This window comes from Perca flavescens, chromosome 4 (assembly GCF_004354835.1).
Source record: "Perca flavescens isolate YP-PL-M2 chromosome 4, PFLA_1.0, whole genome shotgun sequence".
Taxonomy (NCBI): Eukaryota; Metazoa; Chordata; class Actinopteri; order Perciformes; family Percidae; genus Perca; species Perca flavescens.
In genome coordinates, this window is record NC_041334.1 from 302,134 (window position 1) to 319,198 (window position 17,065).

At 38.9% G+C, this 17,065-nt stretch overlaps 1 protein-coding gene across 1 annotated transcript in view; it reads right to left on the reverse strand.

The window, feature by feature from the left end:
* Positions 1 to 457: 457 nt before the first annotated feature.
* The window catches only part of LOC114554886 (uncharacterized), a 21,355-nt gene continuing 4,747 nt past the window's right edge, over positions 458 to 17,065 (reverse strand). The window contains exons 2-12 of the mRNA XM_028576958.1: positions 7,462 to 7,542; positions 6,699 to 6,716; positions 6,511 to 6,657; positions 5,732 to 5,897; positions 5,448 to 5,522; positions 5,226 to 5,276; positions 4,987 to 5,131; positions 3,315 to 3,351; positions 1,291 to 1,402; positions 835 to 924; positions 458 to 720 (exon numbers count right to left, since the gene is read on the reverse strand). Coding sequence (XP_028432759.1) covers positions 661 to 720; positions 835 to 924; positions 1,291 to 1,402; positions 3,315 to 3,351; positions 4,987 to 5,131; positions 5,226 to 5,276; positions 5,448 to 5,522; positions 5,732 to 5,897; positions 6,511 to 6,657; positions 6,699 to 6,716; positions 7,462 to 7,542 — 982 coding nt within the window. The 3' untranslated portion in view covers positions 458 to 660. The remainder of the gene's footprint in view (positions 721 to 834; positions 925 to 1,290; positions 1,403 to 3,314; positions 3,352 to 4,986; positions 5,132 to 5,225; positions 5,277 to 5,447; positions 5,523 to 5,731; positions 5,898 to 6,510; positions 6,658 to 6,698; positions 6,717 to 7,461; positions 7,543 to 17,065) is intronic.

Here is a 17,065-nt window from a genome sequence, read left to right on the forward strand (position 1 = left end):
ATTTTAAAGTTTTTTTCTTAAGATATTCCAACTTTGTTCCTAAAATGTTCTGACTTATTTTTAGTAAAGAAGAAGCAGACAGAACTTGTTTTGAACTTGTCTTTACATCTGACTTTTTCCTCAAATAGTTCCAATAATTTTCTAAACTTTTCTGATTTTCTTTTTCGTGATATTTTGACCTTTAAATGTTCAAACCTTTTCTCAATTTGTCTGACTTTTATTATAATATTGTGACCTTATTTTTTTTTTTTTTTTTAGATAAATCTGGTTTTTGTCCTCAAAATGTTCCAATAATTCCCTTAAATGAATTCAAATGGGGGATAAAAAGCAGGATATTCTGAGCATTGGACTGTATCAACACATGGAGATGTACACAAGATACTTTATGATTTTCATTTTTAATAATTTAAAAAAGGGTAGATGAACAAAAGTGTCTGTATGTATGTGTGTGTGTGTGTCTCTGTCTGTCTGTCTGTCTGTCTGTCTGTCTGTGTGTGTGTGTGTGTGTGTGTGTGTCACATTATGAGCACATGAAGATGTAAATGAGATACTTTATGATTTTCTTTAATGAAAACAGTATTTTATCCTCTTTTGGCTGATGTCATCAGTCTGTCTTTGTGACATCACTCTGTGACATTGATGATGTCTCCCGTCAGCCAATCAGAAGTCTTCCTGCTCAGCGCGCTCTTTGGAGGAAACCCACCTACTGACGATCACTTCCTGTGGAGAGTGAACAACACAAACTCTCTATAAATAAACATAAATATGATTATTATATATGGAATCATGAGAAAGCTGCTTGTTTTTAACCCTTTAAATCCTGAAAATATTCACCTGAACCTTCAGTCTGCTCAGACAGGCAGGTGAGTCCAGCTCGGCTTCTGATTGGTCGGCTGGAAAGATGATGTAACACAACATCAGCTCCTGTTGGGAACAGGAAACAGAGAAGAAGTCAAACAGAGCAAAAGGTTTCATTATCGGACAATAAAATAAAATATCAAACTGAAAGATCAACTTCTTCAACTCTGGAAACTAAAACAAAGTTTGTTTTAAGGTGAAGTATAATTTAGATTCAGATCTCAAATTCTTTTGATTAAATTATTTATTTTCATGTTTCACTGTCCCACATATTTTGATATTCTAGGTCTTGAATAAATTATTCATAAAACTGTTGAAAAAAGTGTTTTTTAAAAAGTGACAAAAACGTTAAAAACAACAACGTATAAAAATGAAGACGTATTTTTCAAAGATCTTTCAGTTTCAGCGTGATGATGTCTGTTGACTCGTTACCTTAGAGACGTTGGAGGTGATCCTGCTGAGAGCCGCTAGAGAACGCCACGAAAACGGACGCAACGGCGAGCCCCTGAATGCATCGTCAGCCCGTTCAACTACCACCGAATAACTACGGGAACAGGAGACACGTTGGTTTACTGTCTCAGAGGAGAAAATATTCACATTTAACAAGCTGACATCACACTAATTTACCTGTTTTATCATAAACTAAATGACTCAAACTGAGTCATGGATTATCAGAATAGTTGGAGATTCATTTAATAGTTGATAATTAATCCATTCATCTTTGCAGCTCTAGTTTCTTAAAAAAAAAAAAAAAAGGAGAGTGACATGTTTTCAGTTTTTACTTTCAGGTTCCTTGTAGGGTAGAAGAACAAACGTGTGTGTGTATGTACAGTGGGGGAAATAAGTATTTGACCCCTTGCTGATTTTGCAGGTTTGCCCACTTACAAAGAATGCAAAAATCTACAATTTTAATCATATGTACATTCTAACAGTGAAAGACAGAATCCCAAAGAAAATTCCAGAAAATCACATCATATGAATTTATTAAAATTGATAACCATCTGATGAGGAAAAACAAGTATTTGACCCCCTGGACATACAGCATGTTAATATTTTGTAGAAAAGCCATTATTGGCCAGCACAGATGTCAAATGGTTTTTATAGTTGGTGACAAGGTTTGTGCACATTTCGGCAGGGATGTTGGCCCACTCCTCCCTGCAGACAGCCTCCAAATCATTCAGGTTCCGAGGTTGTCGCCTGGCAACTCAATTTTAAGCTCCCTCCAAAGATTTTCAATCGGATTCAGGTCTGGAGACTGGCTAGGCCACTCCAGAACCTTGATGTGCTTCTTCTTCAGCCACTCTTTTTGTTGCTTTGGCGGTGTGCTTAGGGTCGTTGTCGTGCTGAAACACCCATCCTCGACCCATCTTCAGCTCTCTCACTGAGGGAAGGAGGTGTCGGTCCAGAATTCCACGATACATGGCCCCGTCCATCCTCCCCTCAATACGATGGAGTTGTCCCGTCCCCTTGGCTGAAAAGCACCCCCAAAGCATGATGTTGCCACCACCATGCTTGATGGTGGGGATGGTGTTCTTTGGGTTGTACTCGGTGTTCTTTGCCCTCCAAACACGACGAGTTGAGTTGAGGCCAAAAAGTTCTATTTTGGTCTCATCTGACCACATCACCTTCTTCCAGGCCTCTTCTGAGTCGTCCAGGTGGTGAATGGCGAACTTCATGCGGACCTGTACATGTTTCTTCTTGAGCAGGGGGACCTTGCGTGCGCTGCAGGATTTCAATCCATGACGGCGTAGTGTGTTACCAACCGTTTCTTTTGTAACTGTGGTCCCAGCTGCCTTCAGTTGATTCATCAGTTCCCCCCTTGTGGTTTTGGGATGATTCCTCACCGTTCGCATGATCAGGGACACCCCACGAGGCAAGATCTTGTGTGGAGGCCCAGACCGAGGGAGGTTGGCGGTGGTGTGGTGCTTCTTCCATTTCCTGATAACTGCACCGACAGTTGATCTTTTCTCTCCAAGTTGCTTTCCGATTCTCTTGTAGCCCATCCCAGCCTTGTGCAGATCAACAATCTTGTCCCTGATGTCCGTAGAAAGGTCTTTGGTCTTGCCCATGGTAGTGATGTTGGATGCTGGTTGTTTGGGTGTTGACAGGTGTCTTTTATACAGGTAACGAGGTGAGGCAGGTATATTTGATGTAGATAATTGGTTCGGATTGGGACTGTGTCTTAAAGAAAGACTAACTGGCTTGTAGGAGCCAGAATACTTGCTGTTTGTCCAGGGGGTCAAATACTTGTTTTTCCTCATCAGATGGTTATCAATTTTAATAAATTCATATGATGTGATTTTCTGGAATTTTCTTTGGGATTCTGTCTTTCACTGTTAGAATGTACATATGATTAAAATTGTAGATTTTTGCATTCTTTGTAAGTGGGCAAACCTGCAAAATCAGCAAGGGGTCAAATACTTATTTCCCCCACTGTATATGTGTGTGTGTGTTACCTGGCGTGGTAGAAAGGTGGTCCTTTCCTGTACAACACTGAAAACAAACAAAAAAAAAAAACTCAAAAGTGAAATTAGTCTTAACTCCATCCAGAGCTAGCCTGGGTAAACCCTGACGAGCTTCCGGCAAATTTAAGATTTGCTCTACAAGTCAGTCTGGCCAAGAGCCCATTCAAACCCATTTCCAATTTTTCCAAATCGAGGCACCAATCACAATTGTTGATGCGGGCTCTACACCAATCACAGCCATTGAGGCGGGCTTTACACGATGATGATAGCGCAGCGACGGCGAGCAGCTTCTTGTTTACATTCAACATGACGGCCACCGAAGCGCAGCAACCCGTTGATGCAGCTGTCACTGCTACGTCACCCAGATCGTTGGTCTGATTGGTTGAAGGACTATCCAATTACGGCCAGAGGCATTGGAGAAGGCGTATGACCGGGTCCCCCGGGAGATACTGTGGGAGGTGCTGCGGGAGTATGGGGTGAGGGGGTCTCTTCTCAGGGCCATCCAATCTCTGTACAACCAAAGCGAGAGCTGTGTCCGGGTTCTCGGTAGTAAGTCGGACTCTTTTCAGGTGAGGGTTGGCCTCCGCCAGGGCTGCGCTTTGTCACCAATCCTGTTTGTAGTATTTATGGACAGGATATCGAGGCGTAGTCGGGGTGGGGAGGGGTTGCAGTTTGGTGGGCTGGGGATCTCATCGCTGCTCTTTGCAGATGATGTGGTCCTGATGGCATCATCGGCCTGCGACCTTCAGCACTCACTGGATCGGTTCGCAACCGAGTGTGAAGCGGTTGGGATGAGGATCAGCACCTCTAAATCTGAGGCCATGGTTCTCAGCAGGAAACCGATGGAATGCCTTCTCCAGGTAGGGAATGAGTCCTTACCCCAAGTGAAGGAGTTCAAGTACCTTGGGGTTGTGTTCGCGAAAGTGAGGGGACAATGGAGCGGGAGATTGGTCGGAGAATCGGCGCAGCGGGTGCGGTATTGCATTCAATCTATCGCACCGTTAGACGAAAAGAGAGCTTAGCCAGAAGGCAAAGCTCTCGATCTACCGGTCAGTTTTCGTTCCTACCCTCACCTATGGTCATGAAGGCTGGGTCATGACCGAAAGAACGAGATCCAGGGTACAAGCGGCTGAAATGGGTTTCCTCAGGAGGGTGGCTGGCGTCTCCCTTAGAGATAGGGTGAGAAGCTCAGTCATCCGTGAGGAGCTCGGAGTAGAGCCGCTGCTCCTTTGCGTCGAAAGGAGCCAGTTGAGGTGGTTCGGGCATCTGGTAAGGATGCCCCCTGGGCGCCTCCCTAGGGAGGTGTTCCAGGCACGTCCAGCTGGGAGGAGGCCTCGGGGAAGACCCAGGACTAGGTGGAGGGATTATATCTCCAACCTGGCCTGGGAACGCCTCGGGATCCCCCAGTCGGAGCTGGTTAATGTTGCTCGGGAAAGGGAAGTTTGGGGTCCCCTGCTGGAGCTGCTCCCCCCGCGACCCGACACCGGATAAGCGGACGAAGATGGATGGATGGATGGCATTGGTGACCCCCCCTTGGAAATGGGCTGTGGATGAGCCTTCTCTGGCATAGCCTGGTGTCAACCAGGCTAATGTGAAATGTGTGACAGGCTGAATGTTTACGTCAGTTTTAACACACCTGCGTGTGTGTGTGTGTGTCTCTTACTAAGGTCGACGCCGTATTTGGCCCCGCCCCCTCCTTTAGGGACCCACCCCCTGCTCCGACAGTGCTGATAGGCCGAGAACGAGCAGACAAAGTCGGGCCGCAGGGACCGGAACGTCCTCCACAGCTGGATGACAGACAGAGGCTCCTGACCAATCACAGAGGAGATCCCAGACACATTTATTTAATTCATCTCGTATAGGGCCGGACTATGGTGGAAAGACAGACAGACAGACAGTTACCTGGTTCAGGTAGACAGACAGACAGCCCAGACTGTAGACCAGGAAGAAGGCCTGTAACAAACAGACAGTTTACAGAGTGGCTCCTATTAAACCGTCAGATTGAAATCACTTCACTCTCTAATTCTGTCTTTGTTTCCATGGCAAACAGCAGCTGAGGCTCATGGGTAATGTCGTGTTTACAGACAGAAAGTGATGTTAGCGTGAGTGATATGTTAACGTCACCTCCTCCAGACTGAGCTGCAGGTACTCTGGGACAGAGATCGGGGTCCGCCGGACCTCCCTGACCCCCCCACACACCTGCGCGCGCGTGCACACACACACACACACACACACACACACACACACACACACACACACACACAAAGTATCAAAAAGGTTTTGAAAGAAAGCGCCACGAACGTAGAAAAAGACAACTAAAAACATTACACGTTTCTCCTCAAACTACATTTCAAACAACAACAACAACAGCTCACAGAGTCAAGAAACCCAAAAACCTGAAGCCTCACCTCACCGTCAGGGACCAGCAGGACAAAACCAGGACCTGGAACCAGAGGATCCGGATCAGGATCAGAGCCTGGGTCTGGGTCAGGGTCGGAGTCTAAGTCTGAGCTGGGATCTGGATCTGAATCTGGGTCTGAGTCTGGGTTCAGGTTCAGGTCTGGTGGGTCCAACCTAAAATGTTAAATCAAAGATCACACTTTTGTTTTTCACAGGAAAGTTTAAACATTCAAAGTGAAACTGTAACTTGTGTCTGAATGGTTGAAGTCTGTGAGCAACACAAACATGATCCACCTAATCAACGGGTCCGTAAGATATCCTACCAAAATGTTTCCCCCATGTATATATAATAATAATCCATTCTGGGCTTTTTCCGAAGTTTGGACATTTGTCACATTTTCAATATTTTTGTCGCTTTCATTCACCAAAGTTTTTGTCTCATTTTCAAGTTTTTTGTCTCTTTTCTCAATCCATGCGAACATCTCCGGGGGCCTCCCTAGATAGTTGGAGATCTCTACCCCCCCAAAGTTGAACCCAAAGTAACATCCTTGGTATTGACACCGATACGTAAGATATCCTACAAAACTACGTCGGCTACAAGGCTGTGTGACGCCTAGCGAGAATAAACCCTTTTTATTTTTGGATTCTAAAAATGCCGAATTGAGCAGAATGCGCAAATATTTCTAACAAAGTGTGCAGTTTTTGTTTGTTTTCTAACACAGGAAGCAGAATGTAAAATCAGCAGATTCTTCAGGGGAGTCTGGTGACAGAGAAGAGAAAGAACTACCTGGAGCTTTTCTTGGCCTCTGACCCGACCTCTGACCCCCGACGCTGCCTCTTCTGGTGGGGACAGGCTCCCCCCCTCCCCCCTCCCTCCTCACATCCTCCATCTTTACTGGCTGAGAGAGGCTGAGCAGCGTTTGATTGACAGCGTCTTCATCCAATCCCTGAGCAGTGAGAGAAGCCCCCGCCCACCGGAGCAGCTCCTCATACCTGGAGGAAGAGAGGAGGATAAACAAGGCACGTTTAGTCTCTAAACGGTGCCACCGTGTTGCTACGGTTTCCGTGTTGAAGGACATGTTTCCTCTGAATGGTGTGAAACAGCTTTGACTCCTCTATTTCTTCCGCTAGCCGTGAGAGAATGTGTCAAGCCAGGCAGGTAATCACATAAAGGAAAGGCCACAGTGCAGCTGGATACTTTACAAAATAAATATGATTTTGGCTGTCTTCACTTCTCAGAGAGACACGCGATCAGGCACACAGAGAGAGAGACAGACACAGATGCACAGGTAGAGAGAGAGACAGACACAGACGCACAGGGAAAGAGAGAGACAGTTCTGTAGAGGATGGTCTCATGGTGACCGGTGCAGAGAACAGCACGTGATCGGGCACGAATCTAGGCTTCACGGCGCTCCTTGTGTTAGAAACTGTAAAGATGGAAATTTTTTCAGTTTCTCTGCATGTACTGTATTTCTCTTTTTTTAATACTTATTTTATATGAAATTCTTGAACACTAATACTTGAAATGTATTGGTGATTGTGCCAGAGTCCTCAGGGTTTTTATGAAGCCATTAGAGGTTTCTACCCTCGCATTACATGGGTTTTATTTCTACTACGTGATTTGGATTGATGTGTGTGAAACAAATTAACATAAACAAGGGTTTCTATGGTAACATAAAACTCTACGAGCCTAATATGTGATGTCATCGTGTGAGAGACAGGAAGTGATGTCACTGACCTGGACTGGGAGACGACGGGCAGAAGCAGACCTTGGTGTTCTGTAACAGAAACAGAGAGCAGCTGAGTGCAGCGGGCAGCCCTGATTGGACCAGACTCAGGACAATGATGTCATGGTGTGGGTGGAAACTCACGCTCCCACTGGTCCGAGATGTTGTGGTCCGGTCTGGCTCGGGACAGCACGCCTTTACCAAAGTAACCCTAAATCAAGATTATAGCATCAAATAACTAACTGTAACTCAGTGTCCCTGTATATCTGTATCATAGACTATATCTGTATCAGTGTCTCTGTATATCTGTATCAGTGTCTCTGTTTATATCTGTATCAGTGTCTCTGTATATCTGTATCAGTGTCTCTGTATATCTGTATATCTATATATCTGCCGGGCTCGACATTAAGGCTTGTCCGGGACAAGTGGATTTTTTGTAGGGCAAGTGGAAGAGAAATTTCTGTATATCTGTATCAGTATCTCTTTAAATCTGTATATCTATATATGTTTATGAGTGTCTCTGTATATCTGTATCAGTGTCTGTTTATATCTGTATCAGTGTCTCTGTATATCTGTATATCTGTATCAGTGTCTGTTTATATCTGTATCAGTGTCTCTGTTTATATCTGTATCAGTGTCTCTGTTTATATCTGTATCAGTGTCTCTGTATATCTGTATCAGTGTCTCTGTATATCTGTATCAGTGTCTCTGTTTATATCTGTATCAGTGTCTCTGTATATCTGTATCAGTGTCTCTGTTTATATCTGTATCAGTGTCTCTATATATCTGTATCAGTGTCTGTTTATATCTGTATCAGTGTCTCTGTTTATATCTGCATCAGTGTCTCTGTATCTGTATCAGTGTCTCTGTATATCTGTATCAGTGTCTCTGTTTATATCTGTATCAGTGTCTCTGTATATCTGTATCAGTGTCTCTGTATATCTATATATCTATATATCTGTATCAGTGTCTCTGTATATCTGTATCAGAGTCTCTATATATCTGTATCAGTGTCTCTGTATATCTGTATCAGTGTCTCTGTTTATATCTGTATCAGTGTCTCTGTATATCTGTATCAGTGTCTCTGTATATCTATATATCTGTATCAGTGTCTCTGTATATCTGTATCAGTGTCTCTGTATATCTGTATCAGTGTCTCTGTATGTCTGTATCAGTGTCTCTGTATATCTGTATCAGTGTCTCAGTATATCTGTATCAGTGTCTGTTTATATCTGCATCAGTGTCTCTGTTTATATCTGTATCAGTGTCTCTGTATATCTGTATCAGTGTCTCTGTATATCTATATATCTGTATCAGTGTCTCTGTATATCTGTATCAGTGTCTCTTTATATCTGTATCAGTGTCTCTGTTTATATCTGTATCAGTGTCTCTGTTTATATCTGTATCAGTGTCTCTGTTTATCAGTGTCTGTATATCTGTATCAGTGTCTCTGTATATCTGTATCAGTGTCTCTGTATATCTGTATCAGTGTCTCTGTTTATATCTGTATCAGTGTCTCTGTATATCTGTATCAATGTCTCTGTTTATATCTGTATCAGTGTCTCTGTATATCTATATATCTGTATCAGTGTCTGTTTATATCTGTATCAGTGTCTCTTTTATATCTGTATCAGTGTCTCTGTTTATATCTGTATCAGTATCTCTGTATATCTGTATCAGTGTCTCTGTATGTCTGTATCAGTGTCTCTGTATATCTGTATCAGTGTCTCTGTATATATCTGTATCAGTGTCTCTGTATATCTATATATCTGTATCAGTCTCTGTTTATATCTGTATCAGTGTCTCTGTTTATATCTGTATCAGTGTCTCTGTATATCTGTATCAGTGTCTCTGTATATCTGTATCAGTGTCTCTGTTTATATCTGTATCAGTGTCTCTGTTTATATCTGTATCAGTGTCTCTGTATATCTGTATCAGTGTCTCTGTATATCTGTATCAGTGTCTCTGTTTATATCTGTATCAGTGTCTCTGTTTATATCTGTATCAGTGTCTCTGTTATATCTGTATCAGTGTCTCTGTTTATATATCAGTGTCTCTTATATCTGTATATATCTGTATCAGTGTCTCTGTATATCTATATATCTGTATCAGTGTCTCTGTTTATATCTGTATCAATGTCTCTGTTTATATCTGTATCAGTGTCTCTGTATATCTATATATCTGTATCAGTGTCTGTTTATATCTGTATCAGTGTGTATCTTTGTATATCTGTATCAGTGTCTCTGTATATCTGTATCAGTGTCTCTGTTTATATCTGTATCAGTGTCTCTGTATATCTGTATCAGTGTCTCTTTATATCTGTATTTATATCTGTATCAGTATCTCTGTATATCTGTATCTGTATCAGTGTCTGTATATCTGTATCAGTGTCTCTGTATATCTGTATCAGTGTCTCTGTTTATATCTGTATCAGTGTCTCTGTATATCTATATATCTGTATCAGTGTCTCTGTTTATATCTGTATCAGTGTCTCTGTATATCTGTATCAGTGTTTCTGTATATCTATATATCTGTATCAGTGTATATCTATATATCTGTATCAGTGTCTGTTTATATCTGCATCAGTGTCTCTGTTTATATCTGTATCAGTGTCTCTGTATATCTATATATCTGTATCAGTCTCTGTATATCTGTATCAGTGTCTCTGTATATCTATATATCTGTATCAGTGTCTCTGTATATCTGTATCAGTGTCTCTGTTTATATCTGTATCAGTGTCTCTATATCTGTATCATCTGTTTATATCTGTATGTGTATATCTGTATGTATATATCTGTATCAGTGTCTCTGTTTATATCTGCATCAGTGTCTCTATCTGTATCAGTGTCTCTGTATATCTATATATCTGTATCAGTGTCTGTTTATATCTGTATCAGTGTCTCTGTATATCTGTATCAGTGTCTCTGTTTATATCTGTATCTCTGTTTATATCTGTATCAGTGTCTCTGTTTATATCTGTATCAGTGTCTCTGTATATCTGTATCAGTGTCTCTGTTTATATCTGTATCAGTGTCTCTGTATATCTGTATATCTGTATCAGTGTCTCTTTATATCTGTATCAGTGTCTCTGTTTATATCTGTATCAGTGTCTCTGTTTATATCTGTATCAGTGTCTCTGTTTATATCTGTATCAGTGTCTCTGTATATCTGTATCAGTGTCTCTGTATATCTGTATATCTGTATCAGTGTCTCTGTATATCTGTATATCTGTATCAGTGTCTCTGTTTATATCTGTATCAGTGTCTCTGTTTATATCTGTATCAGTGTCTCTGTATATCTGTATCAGTGTGTCTGTTTATATCTGTATCAGTGTCTCTATATATCTGTATCAGTGTCTCTGTATATCTGTATCAGTGTCTCTGTATATCTGTATCAGTGTCTCTGTTTATATCTGTATCAGTGTCTCTGTTTATATCTGTATCAGTGTCTCTGTTTATATCTGTATCAGTGTCTCTGTATATCTGTATCAGTGTCTCTGTTTATATCTGTATCAGTGTCTCTGTATATCTGTATCAGTGTCTCTGTTTATATCTGTATCAGTGTCAGTGTCTGTTTATATCTGTATCAGTGTCTGTTTATATCTGTATCAGTGTCTCTGTTTATATCTGTATCAGTGTCTTTATATCTGTATCAGTGTCTCTATCTGTATCAGTGTCTGTTTATATCTGTATCAGTGTCTCTGTTTATATCTGTATCAGTGTCTCTGTTTATATCTGTATCTGTGTCTGTTTATATCTATATCTGTATGTGTCTGTTTATATCTGTATCAGTGTCTCTGTTTATATCTGTATCAGTGTCTGTTTATATCTGTCTCTGTTTATATCTGTATCAGTGTCTCTGTTTATATCTGTATCAGTGTCTATGTTTATATCTGTATCAGTGTTTATATCTGTATCAGTGTCTCTGTTTATATCTGTATCAGTGTCTCTGTTTATATCTGTATCAGTGTCTCTGTTTATATCTGTATCAGTGTCTCTGTTTATATCTGTATCAGTGTCTCTGTTTATATCTGTATCAGTGTCTCTGTATATCTGTATCAGTGTCTCTGTGTCTGTATCAGTGTCTCTGTATATCTGTATCAGTGTCTCTGTATATATCTTATATCTCTGTATCATCAGTGTCTCTGTATATCTGTATCAGTGTCTCTGTATATCTATATCTGTATCAGTGTCTCTGTATATCTGTATCAGTATGTGTATCTCTGTATATCTGTATCAGTGTCTCTGTATATCTGTATCAGTGTCTGTATATCTGTATCAGTGTCTCTGTTTATATCTGTATCAGTGTCTCTGTTTATATCTGTATCAGTGTCTCTGTATATCTGTATCAGTGTCTGTTTATATCTGTATCAGTGTCTCTGTTTATATCTGTATCAGTGTCTCTGTATATCTGTATCAGTGTCTCTGTATATCTGTATCAGTGTCTCTGTATATCTGTATCAGTGTCTCTGTTTATATCTGTATCAGTGTCTCTGTTTATATCTGTATCAGTGTCTGTATATCTGTATCAGTGTCTCTGTTTATATCTGTATCAGTGTCTCTGTTTATATCTGTATCAGTGTCTCTGTTTATATCTGTATCAGTGTCTCTGTATATCTGTATCAGTGTCTCTGTATATCTGTATATCTGTATCAGTGTCTCTGTTTATATCTGTATCAGTGTCTGTATCATCTGTATCAGTGTCTCTGTTTATATCTGTATCAGTGTCTCTATTATATATCTGTATCAGTGTCTCTGTATATATCTGTATCAGTGTGTCTCTGTATATATCTGTATCAGTGTATATCTATATATGTATATCAGTGTATCTATATATCTGTATCAGTGTCTCTGTTTATATCTGTATCAGTGTCTCTGTATATCTGTATCAGTGTCTCTGTATATCTGTATCAGTGTCTCTGTATATCTGTATCAGTGTCTCTGTTTATATCTGTATCAGTGTCTCTGTATATCTATATCTGTATCTGTGTCTGTTTATATCTGTATCAGTGTCTCTGTATATATATCTGTATCAGTGTCTCTGTATATCTGTATCAGTGTCTCTGTTTATATCTGTATCAGTGTCTCTGTTTATATCTGTATCAGTGTCTCTGTTTATATCTGTATCAGTGTCTCTGTTTATATCTGTATCAGTGTCTCTATATCTCTATGTATATCTGTATCAGTGTCTGTTTATATCTGTATCAGTGTCTCTGTTTATATCTGTATCAGTGTCTCTGTATATCTATATATCTGTATCAGTGTCTCTGTTTATATCTGTATCAGTGTCTCTGTATATCTGTATATCTGTATCAGTGTCTCTGTATATCTGTATCAGTGTCTCTGTTTATATCTGTATCAGTGTCTCTGTATATCTGTATCAGTGTCTCTGTTTATATCTGTATCAGTGTCTCTGTATATCTGTATCAGTGTCTCTGTATATCTGTATCAGTGTCTCTGTTTATATCTGTATCAGTGTGTATATCTGTATCAGTGTCTCTATATTATATCTGTATCAGTGTCTATATCTGTTATATTTATATCTGTATCAGTGTCTCTGTTTATATCTGTATCAGTGTCTCTGTATATCTATATATCTGTATCAGTGTCTCTGTATATCTGTATCAGTGTCTCTGTTTATATCTGTATCAGTGTCTCTGTATATCTGTATATCTGTATCAGTGTCTCTGTTTATCTGTATCAGTGTCTCTGTTTATATCTGTATCAGTGTCTCTGTATATCTGTATCAGTGTCTCTTTATATCTGTATCAGTGTCTCTGTATATCTATATATCTGTATCAGTGTCTCTGTTTATATCTGTATCAGTGTCTCTGTATATCTGTATCAGTGTCTCTGTATATATCTGTATATCTGTTTATATCTGTATCAGTGTCTCTCTGTATATCTGTATCAGTGTCTCTGTATATCTGTATCAGTGTCTCTGTTTATATCTGTATCAGTGTCTCTGTATATCTGTATCAGTGTCTCTGTTTATATCTGTATCAGTGTCTCTGTTTATATCTGTATCAGTGTCTGTTTATATCTGTATCAGTGTCTGTTTATATCTGTATCAGTGTCTGTATATCTGTATCAGTGTCTCTTTATATCTGTATCAGTGTCTCTGTTTATATCTGTATCAGTGTCTCTGTTTATATCTGTATCAGTGTCTCTGTATATCTGTATCAGTGTCTGTTTATATCTGTATCAGTGTCTCTGTTTATATCTGTATCAGTGTCTCTGTTTATATCTGTATCAGTGTCTCTGTATATCTGTATCAGTGTCTCTGTATATCTGTATCAGTGTCTCTGTCTGTTTATATCTGTATCAGTGTCTCTGTTTATATCTGTATCAGTGTCTCTGTATATCTGTATCAGTGTCTCTGTTTATATCTGTATCAGTGTCTCTGTTTATATCTGTATCAGTGTCTCTTTATATCTGTATCTCTTTATATCTGTATCAGTGTCTCTGTTTATATCTGTATCAGTGTCTCTGTTTATATCTGTATCAGTGTCTCTTTATATCTGTATCAGTGTCTCTTTATATCTGTATCAGTGTGTCTCTGTATCAGTGTCTCTGTATATTTATATCTGTATCAGTGTCTCTTTATATCTGTATCAGTGTCTCTGTTTATATCTGTATCAGTGTCTCTGTTTATATCTGTATCAGTGTCTCTGTATATCTATATATCTGTATCAGTGTCTCTTTATATCTGTATCAGTGTCTCTGTTTATATCTGTATCAGTGTCTCTGTTTATATCTGTATCAGTGTCTTTATATCTGTATCATATCTGTATCAGTATGTCTGTTTATATCTGTATCAGTGTCTCTGTTTATATCTGTATCAGTGTCTCTGTTTATATCTGTATCAGTGTCTCTGTTTATATCTGTATCAGTGTCTCTGTTTATATCTGTATCAGTGTCTCTGTTTATATCTGTATCAGTGTCTCTGTTTATATCTGTATCAGTGTCTCTGTTTATATCTGTATCAGTGTCTGTATATATATCTATATCTGTATCAGTGTCTGTTTATATCTGTATCAGTGTCTCTGTTTATATCTGTATCAGTGTCTGTCTGTATATCTGTCTCGTGTATCTGTATCAGTGTCAGTGTCTGTTTATATCTGTATCAGTGTCTCTGTATATCTGTATCATGTCTGTATATGTGTCTCTGTCTCTATATCTGTATCAGTGTGTCTCTGTTTATATCTGTATCAGTGTCTCTGTTTATATCTGTATCAGTGTCTGTATATCTGTATCAGTGTCTCTTTATATCTGTATCAGTGTCTCTGTTTATATTGTATATCTGTATCAGTGTCTCTCTATATCAGTGTCTCTATATCTGTATCAGTGTCTCTGTTTATATCTGTATCAGTGTCTCTGTTTATATCTGTATCAGTGTCTCTGTTTATATCTGTATCAGTGTCTCTGTTTATATTTATATCTGTATCAGTGTCTCTATATATCTGTATCAGTGTCTCTGTTTATATCTGTATCAGTGTCTCTGTTTATATCTGTATCAGTGTCTCTGTTTATATCTGTATCAGTGTCTCTGTATATCTGTATCAGTGTCTCTGTTTATATCTGTATCAGTGTCTCTGTTTATATCTGTATCAGTGTCTCTGTTTATATCTGTATCAGTGTCTCTGTTTCTATCTGTATCTGTATCTGTATATCTGTATCAGTGTCTCTCTTTATATCTGTATCAGTGTCTCTGTTTATATCTGTATCAGTGTCTGTATATAGTGTCTGTATCAGTGTCAGTGTCTATATCTGTATCAGTGTCTCTGTTTATATCTGTATCAGTGTCTCTGTTTATATCTGTATCAGTGTCTCTGTATATCTGTATCAGTGTCTCTGTATATCTGTATCAGTGTGTCTCTGTATATCTGTATCAGTGTCTGTTTATCTGTATCAGTGTCTCTGTATATCTGTATCAGTGTCTCTGTTATATCTGTATCAGTGTCTCTGTTTATATATCTGTATCAGTGTCTCTTTATATCTGTATCAGTGTCTCTGTTTATATCTGTATCAGTGTCTCTTTATATCTGTATCAGTGTCTCTTTATATCTGTATCAGTGTCTGTTTATATGTATCAGTGTCTCTGTATATCTGTATCAGTGTCTGTTTATATCTGTATCAGTGTCTGTTTATATCTGTATCAGTGTCTCTATCTGTATCAGTGTCTCTTATATCTGTATCAGTGTCTCTGTTTATATCTGTATCAGTGTCTCTGTATATCTGTATCAGTGTCTCTGTTTATATCTGTATCAGTGTCTCTGTTTATATCTGTATCAGTGTCTCTGTATATCTGTATCAGTGTCTGTTTATATCTGTATCAGTGTCTCTTTATATCTGTATCAGTGTCTCTGTATATCTGTATCAGTGTCTCTGTATATCTGTATCAGTATCAGTGTCTCTCTTTATATCTGTATCAGTGTCTCTGTATATCTGTATCAGTGTCTCTGTTTATATCTGTATCAGTATATCTGTATCAGTGTCTCTTTATATCTGTATCAGTGTCTCTGTATATCTGTATCAGTGTCTCTGTATATCTATATATCTGTATCAGTGTCTCTTTATATCTGTATCAGTGTCTGTTTATATCTGTATCAGTGTCTCTGTTTATATCTGTATCAGTGTCTCTGTATATCTGTATCAGTGTCTCTGTTTATATCTGTATCAGTGTCTCTGTTTATATCTGTATCAGTGTCTCTGTTTATATCTGTATCAGTGTCTCTGTTTATATCTGTATCAGTCTGTATATCTGTATCAGTGTCTGTATATATCTGTATCAGTGTCTCTTTATATCTGTATCAGTATCTGTATCAGTGTCTCTTTATATCTGTATCAGTGTCTGTTTATATCTGTATCAGTGTCTTTATATCTGTATCAGTGTCTCTGTTTATATCTGTATCAGTGTCTCTGTTTATATCTGTATCAGTGTCTGTTTATATCTGTATCAGTGTCTCTGTTTATATCTGTATCAGTGTCTCTGTTTATATCTGTATCAGTGTCTCTGTATATCTGTATCAGTGTCTCTGTTTATATCTGTATCAGTGTCTGTTTATATCTGTATCAGTGTCTGTTTATATCTGTATCAGTGTCTCTGTTTATATCTGTATCAGTGTCTCTGTTTATATCTGTATCAGTGTCTCTTTATATCTGTATCAGTGTCTCTCTCTGTTTATATCTGTATCAGTGTCTCTATATCTGTATATCTGTATCAGTGTCTGTTTATATCTATCTATATCTGTATCAGTGTCTCTGTTTATATCTGTATCAGTGTCTCTGTTTATATATCTGTATCAGTGTCTCTGTTTATATCTGTATCAGTGTCTCTGTATCATCTATATCTGTATCAGTGTCTCTGTTTATATCTGTATCAGTGTCTCTGTTTATATCTGTATCTGTATCAGTCTCTGTATCTCAGTGTCTCTGTATATCTGTATCAGTGTCTCTGTTTATATCTGTATCAGTGTCTCTGTTTATATCTGTATCAGTGTCTCTGTTTATATCTGTATCAGTGTCTCTGTTTATATCTGTATCAGTGTCTCTGTTTATATCTGTATCAGTGTCTCTGTTTATATCTGTATCAGTGTCTCTGTTTATATCTGTA